The sequence below is a fragment of the Aegilops tauschii genome, chromosome 7 (assembly GCF_002575655.3).
Source record: "Aegilops tauschii subsp. strangulata cultivar AL8/78 chromosome 7, Aet v6.0, whole genome shotgun sequence".
Taxonomy (NCBI): domain Eukaryota; kingdom Viridiplantae; phylum Streptophyta; class Magnoliopsida; order Poales; family Poaceae; genus Aegilops; species Aegilops tauschii.
Window position 1 is genome coordinate 284777703 of NC_053041.3, and position 20702 is coordinate 284798404.

General features: G+C 48.5%; 1 protein-coding gene across 1 annotated transcript; it reads left to right on the forward strand.

Moving 5' to 3' along the window:
• Window positions 1-4009: 4009 nt before the first annotated feature.
• On the forward strand, window positions 4010-8360 carry LOC109787068 (uncharacterized). Its single transcript, XM_040395879.1, has 2 exons — window positions 4010-4139; window positions 7654-8360. The coding sequence occupies exons 1-2, from the start codon at window positions 4010-4012 to the stop codon at window positions 8358-8360; spliced, it is 837 nt and encodes a 278-aa protein (XP_040251813.1).
• The last annotated feature ends 12342 nt before the right edge of the window (window positions 8361-20702 follow it).

Consider the following 20702-nt stretch of genomic DNA (forward strand, 5'->3'; position numbering starts at 1 on the left):
TGAACATGCTAGGCAATTGGGTGAAATTTTTATGTGTCTATTGGCCAGGGTAATACAACACAGTAGTGTCCCATGCAATGTACGCCAGATAAAAAAATTCACCTTCGCCGGACAAGCTAATTTCCAAATCTTACCCCAAATAGGATTGACCCTACTTCTACCCATTCCAGTTTCTTTCCATGTTGTTTATTACACTCCTCCAAATAAGCAGATCGTACAATGAACAAACCGTTTTTAGTATAGCTCCAGGCAATGAAGTCCTGCATATTATGCATAGGGAGAGGGATCGCCAGGACTCTTCGAGCATCAATTAGCCATAGTGTTTGTCTCACCAAATCTTCATCCCAATCATTTGTGGTTGGGTCAATAAGATCAGACACTTTCGTCGGAAGTATCCCTCGTCTTGGAGTAATAATTCTCCTATTCGCACAATTTGGGATCCAAGCGTCTGTCCAAATATTAATTTTTTGCCCAGTTCCAACTCTCCATATATAACCATTTCTGAGAGAGTCAACTCCCGCCATAAAACTTTGCCAAGTAAAGGAGGAACCCTTTTTTAATTTTGCGCTCATCAGATCACCCTCTAGGAAATACTTGGCTCTTAGGATTGTGGCACGTAACGAATCAGGATTATCCAGGAGACGCCAAGCTTGTTTAGCTAACAATGCCAGATTAAAGCAGTGTATGTCATGAAAGCCCATCCTTCCTTGATCTTTGGGAACACACATCTTCCACCATGCCATCCAATGCATTCTTTTATGGTTGTCGTCGTCTTTTTCATCCAATGAGCTCACAGTTTCATCAATTCCTTCTTCCATAGACCCTGCAAAATATTAGTCTCTTCTTGGACAGCGGAGATTTTCTCAATAAATTCATCAATATCGGAGTTATATTTATAATTACATAGCAATATTTAAGGATGGTAAAACTTTCAGGCCTATAAACATCATCATCAAAAGCTTCATAATTTATAAAAAAAGATTCAATTTCATAAGCACCCTTAAAAGCAACAAATTCTTCTATTCGTTCCACATTATAGTAATCATATCTACCATTGGCATAAGAAGCTAAGGTTTCATTATCATTAAATTTGCATGAAAAGGGAAGATGTGGAGCATTCATCCTAGAGCAACAAGTAAAATCATATCTCAAGCATAAATCCCGAGCATACCGATGCAACATATAAATTTGATCCCACGAAAGTTTCCCTTTTGTGTCAAATGATAATCCCTAAAGTATTCACATTGATCCAACGTTACTCCCATTATCAAGTTGTATGGGGTTTTTAGGATTATCAAAGTAATGCATAATATTTTTCACATAACGAGTATCGAGGGTTTTAGGAGGTTCCCCGTCTCCATGAGTAGCAAGTACGCCTAATTTTTTTGGTGTTTCATGTTCCATATCCATAACTAAAGATAGAGAACAACTTAGAACAGGAAATAAAAACTACTTAGTGATAAAGCAAACAAGCACACACGAGAATATTCACCCCACGCTATTGCTCCCCGGCAACACCGCCAGAAAAAGGTCTTGATAACCCACAAGTATAGGGGATCATTTGTAGCCTTCTTCAATAAATAAGAGTGTCAAACCCAACGAGGAGCTAAAGGCAGAACAAATATTCCGTCAAGTTCTATCGACCACCGATACAACTCTACGCACACTTGACGTTCGCTTTACCGGAAACAAGAACGAAACTATTTTTAGGTGTGATGCTAGAACTACTTTGCAAGAATAAAAATAGAAGTACTTTGCAAGATAACAAAAGTTAGGTGTTTAGTAAAAGGGTTTGTCTCAACCAAAAAGTCATTTGTCCCTAGGCAATCGATAACAAGTACCGGCAATCATTCTTGTAACTTTACATGAGGGAGAGGCATGAGCTAACATACTTTCTCTACTTGGATCATATGCACTTATGATTGGACCCCTAGCAAGCATCCGCAACTACTAAAGATCATTAAGGTCGTGAAACCCAACCATAGCATTTAGTATCAAGTCCTCTTTACTCCCATATGCAACAACCCACCTACTCGGGTTTAAGCTTATGTCACTCTCGCAACCCACCATAAGCGAATCATGAACGTATTGCAACACCCTACAGCGAGGACCCCTCACGTTTGCGCGAGAACGGAGGGCACCATAGGACAGCACCATAAATAAAATATACAATCATACCAACCAAGATCATGATTAACCCACAGGACAAAACGGATCTACTCAAACATCATAGGATAACCATAGATCATTGGGAAATAATATATGGAGTTGAGCACCATGTTTAAGTAGAGATTATATTGGGGAGAAGAGGTGTTACACCGCTGCATAGAGGGGGAGAGAGTTGGTGTTGACGGTAGCAAGATTGTTGATGTAGATCGTCGTCACGATCCTTGCCCTGGAGGCACTCCGGTGCCACCGGAAGCGAGGGGGAGAGATCCCCCCCCCTCCTTCTTCTTCTTCCTTGGCCTCCCCCCTAGATGGGAGGAGAGTTCCCCCTCTGGTCCTTGGTCTCCATGGCGGCGGAGGGGCGGGAGCCCCTCCGAGATTGGATCTCCCTCTATGTTCTCTTCTGTTTCGCTCTCTAAGATCTGGCCTAAAACCATTTCTTATATTCCAGGAGATCCGTAACTCCGATTGCGCTGAGATGTTAACACGATTTTTCCGGATATAAGCTTCCTTGCGCCCGAAGTAGAGCTCCAACCGACGTTCGAGGAGGGCACAACCCACCACCACGTGCCAGGGGCCTCTGGCATGCCCTGGTGTCTTGTGGGCTGTGTGGGCCTCCGTTGGCGGTGATTCCAACTCCCAAAAATCACATATATTCCAAAATAATTATCCGTGAAATTTTATTGCATTTGGACTTCATTTGATATGGGTTTTCTGCAATACAAAAAACATGCAAAAAAACAGGAACTGGCACTGGGCACTGGATCAATAGGTTAGTCCAATAAATCATATAAAATTTTGCCAAAAGTATGTGAAAGTGATATAATATTGGCATGAAACAATCAAAAATTATAGATATGACGGAGACGTATAAAGCAGTAGGCTTCGTCGATGCAGCCCTCCGTACGGCGTGATGGGCGCACTGCCACTCCGTCGCTGACTCCGGCAGCTGCCTTGTCCTCTCATGCTCGTCGCGGCCCGGCAAACGCGTAGGCCGCGTTGCTCATGGCGCACGAACTCCTGCGCTACCGACGACCTCTACGAGGACTGGCTTGACCACATAGCCGAGCTCGTCAACGCCACCGGAGAGGCCCCTGCACCGTCCCGTTCGCTGCCTCCCCCACCGCCTCTCGCGGGCGACGTGGCCCACGGTGAGCCTCCTCCACCTCCCAGGCAAGATGTCGTGCCCGAGCCAAGTTGCAAGGCTCCACGACGCGACCCGCCACGCAGGGCGCCGGTGCGTGACGAGGAAAGCTGCCAGGTGGTGCAGCGGCCGCAAGGAGATGCGTGTGCATTCCCAACACCGCCACGTCAAGACCATGCGCCGCCTGGGGTGGTGGTGCGCGAGCGCCAAGATCAAGCTCCACGTCTACGGCGGGTTCCCATGACCACGGCCAGATGCCGCGCGTTCACTCTGGAGCTGCGCTGCGTCGTCTGGCCGGGAAAGTTCAAGCCAGACCTGCCTCCACGCTACGACGGCACCCCCGACCCTGCCGAGTTCTTGCAGCTCTACAAACTGAGCATCAAGGCGGCAAACGGCGATGAGAAGGTCATGGCGAACTGGTTTCCCATGTCCCTCAAGGATGGAGCGCGCTCATGGCTCTTGAACCTCCCTGCGGGATAGATCTCCTCCTGGGACGAGATGCGAGAGCGGTTCGCTGCCAACTTCTAGGGCACTCGCGACCGCCCACCGGCTGCGGGTGACCTGCGGCGCATCAAGCAGCAGCCAGGAGAGACCTTGCAAAAGTACATCCAGCACTTCAACAGCGTTCGCCTCAAGATTCCCAAGGTGTCGGACGAGGCCATCATTTCGGCGTTCACCGATGGCGTCCACGACGTCAAGATGAAGGAAGAGCTCGCCATACATGAGGACCTGTGCACAGATCTAGAGATGTTCGACATGGCGACCAGGTGTGCGAGAGCCAAGGAAGGCCGCCTCTCCCTCCTGGAGCTTCCGGAGGTGGACCCAGAAGGCAAGAAACCAAGGCCAAGGATGTGAAGCGCAAGGGACCAGTTGTACTCGCGGCCAAACCAGAAATGAAGAGCGGCTGCGACCACCCGGAGTCATCCAAGGGTAGTCGCCCATTCTGCGTCTTCCACAACGTGCACAGCCACAACACCAATGACTACGAGGAGCTCAGGGCCATCCGCGATGGATGCCTTGGTCGCCGCCCCGAGTGCAACAACCGAGGCTACGGCCGTGGAGGAGGCTGAGGCGGAGGACGCTGGGAAGGCCGCGACTCCCGCCAGGACTGGCGTGATCAGCCTCGTGAGGACCGCTGGCAGGGCCAGCCTCGCGAGGGCCCCTGGAGAGATCAGCCTTGCGAGGACCGTCCTCAGGGCAACACTAGCCTTCCTCCGCTGCCGCCGCCACCAAGAAGGAATGATGACCACCACCAGGATGAGGGGGTTGGGGGCTTCCAAGAGCCTCGTGCCATCACTTGCATCCTGGGCGGCGCCCAGGCCCCTGCCTCCCATCGCATCTTCAAGCAGTTTGCTCACGAGGTGAACGCGGCCCTCCCCAAGCTCGAGGCGACGCGTCCGCCCAGGTGGTCCAAGTACGCCATCACCTTTGACTCTTCTGACCAGCTCAAGTGTGCGGCCACCACCGGCGCCCTCCCGATGCTCTGCTCGCCTACCATCAGCAACGTCCTCGTCACCAAGACGCTTGTTGATGGCGGCGCGGGGCTCAATGTTCTATCCATCGAGACGTTCGATAGGCTCCAAGTGCCCTATGATCAGCTTCAGCCTACCAAACCTTTCTCAGGAGTGACCGACGGCTCCACCACCCTGATAGGGCAGATCCGCCTCCCTGTCACCTTCGGCAAACGCGACAACTACCACACCGAGCTCATCGACTTCGACGTCGCCCACATTCGCCTCTCGTACAATGCCATCATTGGGTACCCGGCCCTGGCCAAGTTCATGGCCATGACTCACCATGGCTACAATGTCGTCAAGATGCCAGGAAGCGGCAGCATCATCACGATCGCCTGCGATGAGAAGGACGCGGTGTGCTCTCTCGAGTGCGCCTACCAGGCCGCGGCTGTCGAGAACCCAGAAGATGAGGGTGCCGTCTACCCTTTTGAGGCCGTCCCCAAGAAGAATATGTAACTGCTCCACCAAGGGCCACAGGAGGATGGGGCGGCCGATGGCCCTGCCTCAGGACCTGCGCCCACTGACGGGGCACCTTCCCCTCTCGCATAGGAAGGTGCGCCAGGCGCCCCTCTCAGGCTAGGCTCGGGGGCTCTCCTCTGGAGGGCCTCAGACCTGTGACACCCAAGTTTTTTATTTGGATTTATCAAAAGATTTTATTTGACTTGAGGGAGGTGATCTAGTTTTTTTTTCAAAAGAACTCTCCCTTTCAAATATTTTGTTATGGCAAAAGTTTTATTTGGATTCACCCAAGATCTGTCTTTGGTCTTGGAGGTTCTTACTTTTCATTTGGACTCAAGACAAATATTTTTCACTTGGAAGAATGCCTTTCTAAAATCCCTTTGAAATTTGCACTATGGCTTTTGGAATAATCCTCTACCACTTTCAACATTTCCCTCTTACCATGGCCTTAGTGCAAATACTCTCTCCTAACCCACCCCTCATCTTTTGGATCAAGCTTGGCATCAGAGCCAGGCTGACTGTAGGAAGCCACTAGGTGCGATCGCTAATCGGTTATTAGCGTCTTTTGTGCTTTTTTCAGCATTTTACAATTGTAGCTATTTTCTGTTGGTCATCATAAATTTATGACATGACTACTCAGAATTTTTGCCTACTTTTGTAGATGGCTGGCAGCAGCTGTGAGAATCGAGTGTTCACGAACGTGCCCGAGGGGTTTGTCAAGCTCCTCGTCTCCATCACCAAGCTCGTGATCGGGCCGGCAGCTCGCCCGGAGTTCACACTCTATCAGCACAAGCTCAGTGACGACGTGTCTATGCACCAAGCTGTGGTGCAATTCAAGGGAGGACGTTCTGCTGCTCGCCACTTCCGTTTTGTGGGAAGGGCCATGCCTACGAAGAGGCATGCCATGCAGATGGCTGCCCGTGAGGCGATAGCTCGCCTTCGGGACATCCTTCCTACGATGAAGACTCGTCGCTACCGCTACCTCCCATGCCATGTGCCTTACACCAGTCACTATGCATTTGCCTGCCATCAGGGAGAGCGAGATGAAGCCATCGAGATGGTTGTGGAGTATCTCAAGGCTCTGGAGGAGTCTTTCGACAACCTCGTGGACGATCTTGTGGCTGCCCGCATGGACTTAGTCCGGGGCGGTCCTGCCAGCAGGAAGGAGCTTCTCCACACGGCACCACCTCTGACATTCGTCTCGTCTTCAGCCTCGTATGCACCGGCCGTTTTGGCCACTGCTCGCCGTCTGCCTACCACTGAGGAGTTCGACCGAGTCATCGCTCCTACTCCAGTCAGAGCCGCACCGCCTACCGCACCCGCTCTGCCGCCTGTCGCTCCCGCACCGTCACCGCAGCGCAGTGTCACGCGCCAGGAGCCAGCTAGAGAGGAGGTCGAGGTGGATTCTCCTGGACCGCTGAGTCTTGCCATCGGCAAGGGAAAGGAAATCTTCACCATCTCCGACTGAGAGCATCGAGTAGCCACACGTTATGCCTGCTTGTATGATGTGCTGTTTTATCTGTACGCTAGTTTGTATTGGTGTGTTTGCTGCCTTCCGGAGTAGTACGCTAGTATAAATAACATGTCAGGATGTGTACGCGCATCCTGAGTGCTGTATCATGTGGTTGTATTTCGCGTGTAAGATTTGTGTTAAGCAGTTCTTCTCCATGCAAAACCGCTTATGTTTTCTTGAAAACCTTGAGATCCTTTAAATTCATTGCCTTTGCAAGATTTTCCTTGTGCTGCACAGTTTTTCTCATGGGTTTTGCACAATAATACCCCAGACTGGAAAAATGTCTCGCCCGTGGACTCGCTCCATGCCCAATCAGCCAGAAGAGGTTTACGGGACGCAGACTAGCAACAATTTCACTCAGGGTCAGTCCAGTCAACACGACAGCGAAGCAGCCCTGTCTCAAGTATGCCGTCTCTTCGAGCAAAGCCAGCAACAGCACCAAGAGATGATGAATCATGTCATCAACATGGGAAAACACCGTGAACCCTATCAACAGCATTCCAAGTTATCTGAGTTACGAAGACTCGCCCCTCAACTTTTGCTCACACCGATAGGCCGCTGGAAGCCGATGATTGGCTTCGTGACATTGAAAGGAAACTGATTATTGCTCAGTGCTCAGATCATGAGAAGGTGCTTTATGCACCACACTATCTTACTGGAGCAGCTGCAGCATGGTGGGAAAATTTCCTACACATGCACCCCCGTGAACACAACATCACCTGGGAAGAGTTCAAGGAAGGCACGCTTGGCCTCAAACTGGTCAGAGAGGGTCTTCTCTCTTGCTTTCTCAGCCTTGGACTTGTGGATACTCTCCATGAGGACCCTCTTGTTCTTGAACATGTTACCTTGACCGTCAGCTTCAGGTACATGTCATGAAACATGCAAGCATCTCAACACGCTGGGCGCCAAGGCCGTGCTGGCCTTCTCGACCATGGTGCCGCTCTCGGAGATCGCCTTCGCCGTCCTGCTCCTCCCCTACCTTCTCCTGGCCACGCTCGCCTTCCCGCAGCGCCCCGGGAAGCCCAACCCGTCCTTGCCCGTCTTCCTCGGCCTCGCGCGCCTCCTCCTCGCCGCGCACACCGTGGGCGGGTTCCTCGTTGGTGCCGCACTCCCGGCGCTCTACGTACTTGACGGCCTCCGGTCCGGGGACACCACGGGGATCGCCGCCGCAGCCCCGCATGCGTTCCTGCTCTCCGCGCAAGTCTTCATTGAGGGGCTCACCACCGCGGTCCCGTGGCGGTTCTCGCTCCCCGTCAGGGCTACCGTACCGGTCATGTACAGCGCGCGCAGGATGTTCGTGGCAGGGGAGTGGCTCCGGCAGGAGATGGAGGGGGTGACTGCGGCGACGGGAAGGGAAGGGGCGGAGCGGCAGGAGGCTGGGCGGGTCGAGGAGTTCCCCTGTGGCGGCGGCGGCAGCGTAGGAAACCTAGTGCATGCGAGGGTAATCGAGGAGAAGAGCTGCTCGCACGATTGTTTAGAGAGTTTTTTCTCTCTGGAGGGTGAGAATCGGTGGAACCGGAGTGAGGGGTGGAAGGTGGGGGATGAAAAAAACCAGCGAAAATAAATCGTGGAGACTATTCACCAACTCAGATATTATGAGAAGAGATGTTGAGTTGGTGAATAGTATCCATGTTTTATTTTCGTCCGTTTTATTTCATTGGTTTTTTTTTCGTCCCCTCCCCCATCCCACCAGTTTAGTTTCACGTTACCCTCTCACAAAACGAAAAAAACTGAATTGATAAGAACTTTCTTTGCTGGCGCAATTTATTTAGTAGTGTCTTTATGTGAAAGAATCAATCACGGTCAATCTCTAAAAATCAAATCTAAATTAATTAATCTTACCTTAAATCACTCAATCACATTAATTAGGAAACACAATAATTGATTTTAAGAAAATTAATGTGTAAATCATAACAAGTTTTTTTATCTCTACTATCTAAAAAAACTTAAGGTTCCTTTTCCTGACCGCTTCCTGCCAGCCTTCGTCACACCTCCCTGATCCAATTGGTTTTTCACGTCCCGGATTTCCCCCCATGAGTAAAACTTTTAAAACCGGCCATAATAGCCAATCAATCAACGATAATTATGCAACGCCCATCCTGCATTAAAAGCCCATCTATGTCCGTGCACTGGATCGTAACCGCCGCATCGTGCTTGTGCACATCGCCACCGGCACCCGGGTCGCATTGCGGTCGCCGCCGCCATCCAACAGGTCACGTCCGCCTCACCCCATCTTCCAGGAGGCCTCCGTAAGCACCGCCGTCTTCTGCCGGATTGTGTCGTCTCCCGCCAACGCTGTCCACAATAGGATGCCTCCACCCTGCCTCGCCCCATCTTCTAGCTTGCGCGATCAGTGGTGCAAACGTACGCATGTCAATCTTGCAAGGTACGCAGCAGCAGCATCACTACAGATATCTTAAGCTAACTTGACTTTATCAGCGCATGCAAGCCTACGCAGATCCATCTTCTCGAACTGATGGACGCCCTTGTGCTACTGCTGTGACGCGAAGAGGAGAAGTGGCCAACAATGAGGCAGTGCAGGAGACGGAGGCGAAGGTCCAAGTGTCGGCGTCCTGGGAACGGGGGTCCCCAGACTTGCCTGCCTGCGGCCCACGACGTGGCTCCACCAGCGGCCCTGTACGGCCCATCTTCACCAGAAAACACTCAAGACCCTCGCGAGGGGCCAAGCCTCGCGAGGCGGACGACGCAAGACCTCCTCGGGGGCGGCCTCACTAGGCTGACTCGCGAGGGGCGGAGAGATCAAGGCAAGGGGCACCTCACGAGGTTCCTGTGACGCAAGCCATGACGACCGGGGCCAGGCGGGCGCCAGCGCGCGCAGTGTCCTTGTTTCCTCTTTGGTGCTAAAGAGGCAAGTGCAGGCGAGGAGTCCTGAGGCATCAGGCAAAGGTTTCCATATCGGTGCAACGAGACCAAGACCAGCAGGACGACAGGACGGAGGTCACCGTGGAGCCCAAGACGGAGTCACCACCGGAGCCTTTGGCAGGCGAAGACCACCTTTAGTCAGGATAACTTGTACTAGTTGTCTCCCTTCAAATTTGGTCGTTGTGGCATCCCTTCCCGCCAGCATTTGGGAAGAGGACCAGGGCCTCTATAAATAGGGCTAGCCACCGCAGTGGGAAAAGGGAACCGATCTGGGGCAACTGATCTCGAGCCATTTAGATCATCCTCAACCACACAAGCTCACCGAGCACAAGAACACCTCTCCTCAGGAGGCTGTTCTTCCCCTGTACTAGTTCTTCCTTAGCCCAAGAGGCAATCCACCACACCACACTAGAGTAGGGTGTTACACCACATCGGTGGCCCGAACCAGTATAAATCTTGTGTCCCTTTGTTCTGCGAGTTCGACGCACTAAGCCTTGAGATCGCGGTGAGGGTCTGAGCTTGGGGGAGGAGAGATCTTCGTGCGCACCCCAGTGTTCGAACCTCAAGGGTTTTGCCGGAACCCGAAATCCGACATTTGGCGCGCCAGGTAGGGTGCGCTGAAGCCTTTCTCCCGCCGATCCGCGTCCCATCGCTCCATCGCATCCATGGCGGACGCGCGTCGAGCCCGCGCAGAGTGCTGGGCCGCCCTCTCCGCCCGTATCGCTCAGACATCCCCTGTAGGCGGGCCTCCCCGTCATTCCCCATCGCCCGTTGTTGGGGATATTACCACTGGGCGTAAACCGGCCAGGAGAGGCCGGGTTAACCCCATAAGTAGTTCATGATTGGGAACGTAGTAATTTCAAAAAAATTCCTACGCACACGCAAGATCATGGTGATGCATAGCAACGAGAGGGGAGAGTGTTGTCCACGTACCCTCGTAGACCGAAAGCGGAAGCGTTAACACAACGCAGTTGATGTAGTCGTACGTCTTCACGATCCGACCGATCAAGTACCGAACGTACGGCACCTCCGAGTTCAGCACATGTTCAGCTCAATGACGTCCCTCGAACTCCAATCCAGCCAAGTGTTGAGGGAGAGTTTCGTCAGCACGACGGCGTGGTGACGATGATGATGTTCTACCGACGCAGGGCTTCGCCTAAGCACCGCTACAATATTATCGAGGTGTAATATGGTGGAGGGGGGCACCGCACACGGCTAAGAGATCAATATCAATTGTGTGTCTATGGGGTGCCCCCCTACCCCCGTATATAAAGGAGCAAGGGGGGAGGCGGCCGGCCTAGGAGGACGGCGCGCCAAGGGGGGGAGTCCTACTCCCACCGGGAGTAGGACTCCTCCTTTCCTTGTTGGAGTAGGAAAAGGGAAGGGAGAAGGAGAAAGAAGGAAGGGGCGCCCCCCTCCCTAGTCCAATTCGGACTAGTCCATGGGGAGGGGTGCGGCCGCCCTTTGGGGCCTTTCTCTCCTTTCCCGTATGGCCCATTAAGGCCCAATACGAATTCCCGTAACTCTCCGGTACTCCGAAAAATATCCGAATCACTCGGAACCTTTCCGATGTCCGAATATAGTCGTCCAATATATCGATCTTTACGTCTCGACCATTTCGAGACTCCTCGTCAAGTCCCTGATCTCATCCGGAACTCCGAACTCCTTCGGTACATCAAAATATATAAACTCATAATATAACTGTCATCGTAATGTTAAGCGTGCGGACCCTACGGGTTCGAGAACTATGTAGACATGACCGAGACACCTCTCCGGTCAATAACCAATAGCGGAACCTGGATGCTCATATTGGCTCCCACATATTCTACGAAGATCTTTATCGGTCAAACCGCATAACAACATACGTTGTTCCCTTTGTCACCGGTATGTTACTTGCCTGAGATTCGATCATCGGTATCTCAATACCTAGTTCAATCTCGTTACCGGCAAGTCTCTTTACTCGTTCTGTAATACATCATCCCGCAACTAACTCATTAGTTACAATGCTTGCAAGGCTTATAGTGATGTGCATTACTGAGTGGGCCCAGAGATACCTCTCCGACAATCGGAGTGACAAATCCTAATCTCGAAATACGCCAACCCAACAAGTACCTTTTGAAACACCTGTAGAGCACCTTTATAATCACCCAGTTACGTTGTGACGTTTGGTAGCACACAAAGTGTTCCTCCGGTAAACGGCAGTTGCATAATCTCATAGTCATAGGAACATGTATAAGTCATGAAGAAAGCAATAGCAACATACTAAACGATCGAGTGCTAAGCTAACGGAATGGGTCAAGTCAATCACATCATTCTCCTAATGATGTGATCCCGTTAATCAAATGACAACTCATGTCTATGGCTAGGAAACATAACCATCTTCGATCAACGAGCTAGTCAAGTAGAGGCATACTAGTGACACTCTGTTTGTCTATGTATTCACACATGTATCAAGTTTCCGGTTAATACAATTCTAGCATGAATAATAAACATTTATCATGATATAAGGAAATAAATAATAACTTTATTATTGCCTCTAGGGCATATTTCCTTCAGTCTCCCACTTGCACTATAGTCAATAATCTAGTTCACATCGCCATGTGATTTAACATCAATAGTTCACATCACCATGTGATTAACACCCATAGTTCACATCGTCATGTGATCAACACCCAAAGGGTTTACTAGAGTCAGTAATCTAGTTCACGTCGCTATGTGATTAACACCCAAAGAGTACTAAGGTGTGATCATGTTTTGCTTGTGAGATAATTTTAGTCAACGGGTATGTCACATTCAGATCAGTAAGTACTTTGCAAATTTCTATGTCTACAATGCTCTGCACGGAGCTACTCTAGCTAATTGCTCCCACTTTCAATATGTATCTAGACCAAGACTTAGAGTCATCTAGATTAGTGTCAAAACTTGCATCGACGTAACCCTTTACGATGAACCTTTTGTCACTTCCATAATCGAGAAACATATCCTTATTCCACTAAGGATAATTTTGACCGTTGTCCAGTGATCTACTCCTAGATCACTATTGTACTCCCTTGCCAAAATCAGTGTAGGGTATACAATAGATCTGGTACACAGCATGGCATACCTTATAGAACCTATGGCCGAGGCATAGGGAATGACTTTCATTCTTTTTCTATCTTCTGCCGTGGTCGGGCTTTGAGTCTTACTCAATTTCACACCTTGTAACACGGGCAAGAAACTCTTTCTTTGACTGTTCCATTTTGAACCACTTCAAAATCTTGTTAAGGTATGTACTCATTGAAAAAAAACTTATCAAGCGTCTTGATCTATCTCTATAGATCTTGATGCTTAATATGTAAGCAGCTTCACTGAGGTCTTTCTTTGAAAAACTCCTTTCAAACACTCCTTTATGCTTTGTAGAATAATTCTACATTATTTCCGATCAACAATATGTCATTCACATATACTTATCAGAAATGCTGTAGTGCTCCCACTCACTTTCTTGTAAATACAGGCTTCACCGCAAGTCTGTATAAAACTATATGCTTGGATCAACTTATCAAAGCGTATATTCCATCTCCAAGATGCTTGCACCAGTCCATAGATGGATCGCTGGAGTTTGCATATTTTGTTAGCACTTTTAGGATTGACAAAACCTCCTGGTTGCATCATATACAACTCTTCTTTAATAAATCCATTAAGGAATGCAGTTTTGTTTATCCATTTTCCATATTTCATAAAATGCGGCAATTGCTAACATGATTCAGACAGACTTAAGCATAGATACGAGTGAGAAACTCTCATCGTAGTCAACACCTTGAACTTGTCGAAAAGCTTTTTGCGACAATTCTAGCTTTGTAGACAGTAACACTACTATCACTGTCTGTCTTCCTCTTGAAGATCCATTTAATCTCAATGGCTTGTCGATCAATGGGCAAGTCAATCAAAGTCCATACTTTGTTCTCATATATGGATCTCATCTCAGATTTCATGGCCTCAAGCCATTTCGCGGAATCTGGGCTCATCATCGCTTCCTCATAGTTCGTAGGTTTGTCATGGTCAAATAACATGACCTCCAGAACAGGATTACTGTACCACTCTGGTGTGGATCTCACTCTGGTTTACCTACGAGGTTTGGTAGTAACTTGATCTGAAGTTACATGATCATCATCATTAACTTCCTCACTAATTGGTGTAGGAGTCACAGGAACAGATTTCTATGATGAACTACTTTCCAATAAGGGAGCAGGTACAGTTACCTCATCAAGTTCTACTTTCCTCCCACTCACTTCTTTCGAGAGAAACTCCTTCTCTGGAAAGGATCCATACTTAGCAACGAATGTCTTGCCTTCGGATCTATGATAGAAGGTGTACCCAACTGTCTCCTTTGGGTATCCTATGAAGACACATTTCTCCGATTTGGGTTTGAGCTTATCAGGATGAAACTTTTTCATATAAGCATCACAACCCCAAACTTTAAGAAACGACAACTTTGATTTCTTGCCAAACCACAGTTCATACGGTGTCGTCTCAAACGGATTTAGATGGTGCCCTTTTTTACGTGAATGCAGCTATCTCTAATGCATAACCCCAAAACGATAGTGTTAGATCGGTAAGAGACATCATATATCGCACCATATCTAATAAAGTACGGTTACGATGTTCGGACACACCATTACACTGTGGTGTTCCAGGTGGCGTGAGTAGTGAAACTATTTCACATTGTTTTAACTGAAGGCCAAACTCGTAACTCAAATACTCTTCTCTACGATCAGATCGTGGAAACTTTATTTTTCTTCTTATGATGATTTTCCACTTCATTCTGAAATTATATGAACTTTTCAAATGTTTCAGACTTATGTTTCATTAAGTAGATATACCCATATCTGCTCAAATCATCTGTGAAGGTGAGAAAATAACGATATCCGCCACGAGCCTCAATATTCATTGGACCACATACATCTGTATGTATGACTTCCAACAAATCTGTTCCTCTCTCCATAGTTCCGGAGAACGGCGTTTTAGTCATCTTGCCCATGAGGCATGGTTCGCAAGCATCAAGTGATTCATAATCAATTGATTCCAAAATCCCATCAGTATGGAGTTTCTTCATGCGCTTTACACCAATATGACCTAAACGGCAGTGCCACAAACAAGTTGCACTATCATTATTAAATTTGCATCTTTTGGCTTCATTATTATGAATATGTGTATCACTACGATCGAGATTCAATAAACCATTTACATTGAGTGTATGGCCATAAAAGGTTTTTATTCATGTAAACAGAACAACAATTATTCTTTGATTTAAATGAATAACCGTATTGCAACAAACATGATCAAATCATATTCATGCTCAACGCAAACACCAAATAACACTTATTTAGTTTCAACACTAATCCCGAAGGTAAAAGGAGTGTGCGATGATGATCATATCAATCTTGGAACTACTTCCAACACACATCGTCACCTCGCCTTTTACTAGTCTCTGTTTATTCTGCAACTCCCGTTTCGAGTTACTACTCTTAGCAACTGAACCAGTATCAAATACCGAGGGGTTTCTATAAACACTAGTAAAGTACACATCAATAACATGTATATCCAATATACCTTTGTTCACTTTGCCATCCTTCTTATCCACCAAATAGTTGGGGTAGTTCCGCTTCCAGTGACCAGTCCCTTTGCAGTAGAAGCACTTAGTCTCAAGCTTAGGACCAGACTTAGGCTTCTTCACTTGAGCAGCAACTTGCTTGCCATTCTTCTTGAAGTTCCCCTTCTTCCCTTTGCCCTTTTCTTGAAACTAGTGGTCTCGTCAACCATCAACACTTGATGTTTTTCTTGATTTCTACCTTCGTCGATTTCAGCATCACGAAGAGCTCGAGAATTACTTTCGTCATCCCTTGCATACTATAGTTCATCCCGAAGTTATACTAACTTGGTGATGGTGACTAGAGAATTCTGTCAATCACTATTTTATCTGGAAGATTAACTCCCACTTGTTTCAAGCGATTGTAGTACCCAGACAATCTGAGCACATGCTCACTGCTTGAGCTATTCTCCTCCATCTTTTAGCTATAGAACTTGTTGGAGACTTCATATCTCTCAACTCGGGTATTTTCTTGAAATATTAACTTCAACTCCTGGAACATCTCATATGGTCCATGACGTTCAAAACGTCTTTGAAGTCCCGATTCTAAGCCGTTAAGCATGGTGCACTAAACTATCAAGTAGTCATCATACTGAGCTATCCAAACGGTCATAACGTCTGCATCTGCTCCTGTAATAGGTCTGTCACCTAGCGGTGCATCAAGGACATAATTCTTCTGTGCAGCAATGAGGATAATCCTCAGATCACGGATCCAATCCGCATCTTTGCTACTAACATCTTTCAACATAATTTTTCTCTAGGAACATATCAAAAATAAACACAGGGAAGCAACAACGCGAGCTATTGATCTACAACATAATTTGCAAAATACTATCAGGACTAAGTTCATGATAAATTTAAGTTCAATTAATCATATTACTTAAGAACTCCCACTTAGATAGACATCCCTCTAATCCTCTAAGTGATCACGTGATCCATATCAACTAAACCATGTCCGATCATCACGTGAGATGGAGTAGTTTCAATGGTGAACATCACTATGTTGATCATATCTACTATATGATTCATGCTCGACCTTTCGATCTTCGTGTTCCGAGGCTATATCTGCATATGCTAGGCTCGTCAAGTTTAACCTGAGTATTCCGCGTGTGCAACTGTTTTGCACCCGTTGTATTTGAACGTAGAGCCTATCACACCCGATCATCACGTGGTGTCTTAGCACGAAGAACTTTCGCAACGGTGCATACTCAGGGAGAACACTTTTATCTTGAAATTCTAGTGAGAGATCATCTTATAATGCTACCGTCAATCAAAGCAAGATAAGATGCATAAAAGATAAACATCACATGCAATCAATATAAGTGATATGATATGGCCATCATCATCTTGTGCTTGTGATCTCCATCTCCGAAGCACCGTCATGATCACCATCGTCACCGGCGCGACACCTTGATCTCCATCGTAGCATCGTTGTCGTCTCGCCAACTATTGTTTCTACGACTATCGCTACCGCTTAGTGATAAAGTAAAACAATTACATGGCGATTGCATTGCATACAATAAAGCGACAACCATATGGCTCCTGCCAGTTGCCGGTAACTCGGTTACAAAACATGATCATCTCATACAATAAAATATAGCATCATGTCTTGACCATATCACATCACAACATGCCCTGCAAAAACAAGTTAGACGTCCTCTACTTTGTTGTTGCAAGTTTTACGTGGCTGCTACGGGCTTAGCAAGAACCGTTCTTACCTATGCATCAAAACCACAACGATAGTTTGTCAAGTTGGTGCTGTTTTAACCTTCGCAAGGACCGGGCGTAGCCACACTCGGTTCAACTAAAGTGAGAGAGAAAGACACCCGCCAGTCACCTTTAAGCAATGAGTGCTCGCAACGGTGAAACCAGTCTCGCGTAAGCGTACGCGTAATGTCGGTCTAGGCCGCTTCATCTCACAATACCGCTGAACCAAAGTATGGCATGCTGGTAAGCAGTATGACTTATATCGCCCACAACTCACTTGTGTTCTACTCGTGCATAGCATCAACGCATAAAACCAGGCTCTGATACCACTGATGGGGAACGTAGTAATTTCAAAAAAATTCCTATGCACACGCAAGATCATGGTGATGCATAGAAACGAGAGGGGAGAGTGTTGTCCACGTACCCTCGTAGACCGAAAGCGGAAGCGTTAACACGACGCGGCTGATGTAGTTGTACGTCTTCACGATCCGACCGATCAAGTACCGAACGTACGGCACCTCCGAGTTCAGCACATGTTCAGCTCGTTGACGTCCCTCGAACTCTGATCCAGCCGAGTGTTGAGGGAGAGTTTCGTCAGCACGACGGCGTGGTGACAATGATGATGTTCTACCGATGCAGGGCTTCGCCTAAGCACCGCTACGATATTATCGAGGTGTAATATGGTGGAGGGGGGCACTGCACACGGCTAAGAGATCAATGATCAATTGTGTGTCTATGGGGTGCCCCCTGCCCCCGTATATAAAGGAGCAAGGGGGGAGGCGGCCGGCCTAGGAGGAGGGCGCGCCAAGGGGGGAGTCCTACTCCCACCGGGAGTAGGACTCCTCCTTTCCTTGTTGGAGTAGGAAAAGGGAAGGGAGAAGGAGAAAGAAGGAAGGGGGCGCCCCCCTCCCTAGTCGAATTCGGACTAGTCCATGGGGAGGGGTGCGGCCACCCTTTGGGGCCTTTCTCTCCTTTCCCGTATGGCCCATTAAGGCCCAATACGAATTCCCGTAACTCTCCGGTACTCCGAAAAATATCCGAATCACTCAGAACCTTTCCGATGTCCGAATATAGTCGTCCAATATATCGATCTTTACACCTCGACCATTTAGAGACTCCTCGTCAAGTCCCTGATCTCATCTGGGACTCTGAACTCCTTAGATACATCAAAACATATAAACTCATAATATAACTGTCATCGTAACGTTAACCGTGCGGACCCTACGGGTTCGAGAACTATGTAGACATGACCGAGACACCTCTCCGGTCAATAACCAATAGCGGAACCTGGATGCTCATATTGGCTCCCACATATTCTACGAAGATCTTTATCGGTCAAACCGCATAACAACATACGTTGTTCCCTTTGTCACCGGTATGTTACTTACCCGAGATTCGATCGTCGGTATCTCAATACCTAGTTCAATCTCGTTACCGGCAAGTCTCTTTACTCGTTCCGTAATACATCATCCCGCAACTAACTCATTAGTTACAATGCTTGCAAGGCTTATAGTGATGCGCATTACTGAGTGGGCCCAGAGATACCTCTCCGACAATCGGAGTGACAAATCCTAATCTCGAAATACGCCAACCCAACAAGTACCTTTTGAAACACCTGTAGAGCACCTTTATAATCACCTAGTTACGTTGTGACGTTTGGTAGCACACAAAGTGTTCCTCCGGTAAACGAGAGTTGCATAATCTCATAGTCATAGGAACATGTATAAGTCGTGAAGAAAGCAATAGCAACATACTAAACGATCGAGTGCTAAGCTAACGGAATGGGTCAAGTCAATCACATCATTCTCCTAATGATGTGATCCCGTTAATCAAATGACAACTCATGTCTATGGCTAGGAAACATAACCATCTTTGATCAACGAGCTAGTCAAGTAGAGGCATACTAGTGACACTCTGTTTGTCTATGTATTCACACATGTATCAAGTTTCCGGTTAATACAATTCTAGCATAAATAATAAACATTTATCATGATATAAGGAAATAAATAATAACTTTATTATTGCCTCTAGGGCATATTTCCTTCAGTTCATTATACCTGAAGCCCATGAAGACAGACGGTGACGCTTTATGAAGGCCCATGGCCCAAAACCGGTTCTAGACCTGTAGACATAAACCGGTATTGATATATAAACTTGTGTTGTAAGATAGAAAGAGCAGAGACCGAGCCGGACACGTTTATGGTCCGGCCTCGGGATTCTGTAAACCGACGGGTGTCAACCCATGTATATAAGGGGACGACCCGGCGGCGGTTCAAGGACAACAAACAACAACTCGAGACTCAGGCAAAGCGTATTCGCTCCCTGGTCATCGAAACCCAATCAATCCCACAACAACTGGATCATAGGTTTTTACCTTCACCGCAAGGGGCCGAACCAGTATAAACTCTCTTGCGTCCCTTGTCCACTTTAACCCCTTTAAGTTAACCTGTAGCGATGGCTCCACGACTAAGTCCTTTCTCTTGGACATCTGCCGTGACAAAACCATAGTTGGCGCCCACCGCGGGGCTATCGCACGATGGTTTCGAGTTCTTAGAGGGCAGCTTCGAAGGACTCAAGGGCTACGCTGTGGGCCGGATGACCAAGAGTCGTCGAGGCAAGCTCTACATCGACGATGTAGGCTGGGCCCCGAGGCCGGCTCAATCGAGTACAGGTACTGGGTCCCCTTTGGTGGCATACACGTTTTCATTGGCAAGATCGGCGAACCGGGCCCTGAGCCGGACATCTGCACCGACCTCGTTGAAACGGCTCAGCGTGCGAGATCTGCCCGGGTCAAGCCTGTCATGAAGTGTGCCTTCGTGGGAGTCATCCACGGAGGGGAATCTGAGGATAGATCGGAATCTAGTGGTGAAACCGTCGTTTATTCCGGCGACGAGTCATCAATCGGAGAGACCGAGTCGCTGTATCAGTTGCAAGATGGCCGGATTGAGGGTTGTTCCGATGGCGATAGTATTCCGGACCCCTTGGATCTGCCAAACCGAGTTGCGATCTTCATGGCTAGTACACAACCAGCGCTCCACTCTTCGACCCCGGCGGCAATGATTTCCGGATCAACAACAGCGACAGTGGCCGGGGCAGGAGGCCCTGTGCGACCGCCGGCTCAGGTCCTATCTGACTTGTTTGACGCTTTGGCAACGCTGATGGCGGAGGTTAACCCGGCGGATCAGGATGCACACAATGCGGAAATTGCAAAAGTGAAAGATCAGATCACCCAGGCCAAAGCCGACTTGGCAGCTGAGGATTCCAGGATGGCTGCGGAGCGGGCCACATTGGATGCACAGGCTTACCGGCTTATGCTGGATCAGAGTGCGTCGAATGATGTCCTGAAGAGGAGGTACCGATCTCGCCTGTCGCTGGTTTATGAAGCTAGGAACCTCTTTGGCACCCCAGTAGCAGGGACCAGTAATCCGCCGGTGGTAAACCGGGCGGAGGCGCCTGGAGCGGGGGCGCCGGTTCAGCCACGTTTGGTGGATCCGCCTCGCCAGAACAACATTGTGACACAGCATGTCCCGACACCACCAGGTCATTATTCTAACCTGATGGACAACATTGTTGCTCCCGCTTCACGGCTGGCGGCCATCCCGATCAAAGGTGAGTCTCCGGCGGCGGTCGAGACGCGTCGGGTTAGGGAGCTTCTTCAGACAGCCTTGGTTCAGCAGGAGGCTTATTCAT

Bases quoted from the DNA above. Each gene is read 5' to 3' on its own strand.
- LOC109787068 (XM_040395879.1), top strand. From the start codon at position 4,010: ATGAAGGAAGAGCTCGCCATACATGAGGACCTGTGCACAGATCTAGAG. The intron at 4,140-7,653 runs GCAAGAAACCAA...CTTGACCGTCAG, and splicing joins TCCGGAGGTGGACCCAGAAG to CTTCAGGTACATGTCATGAA.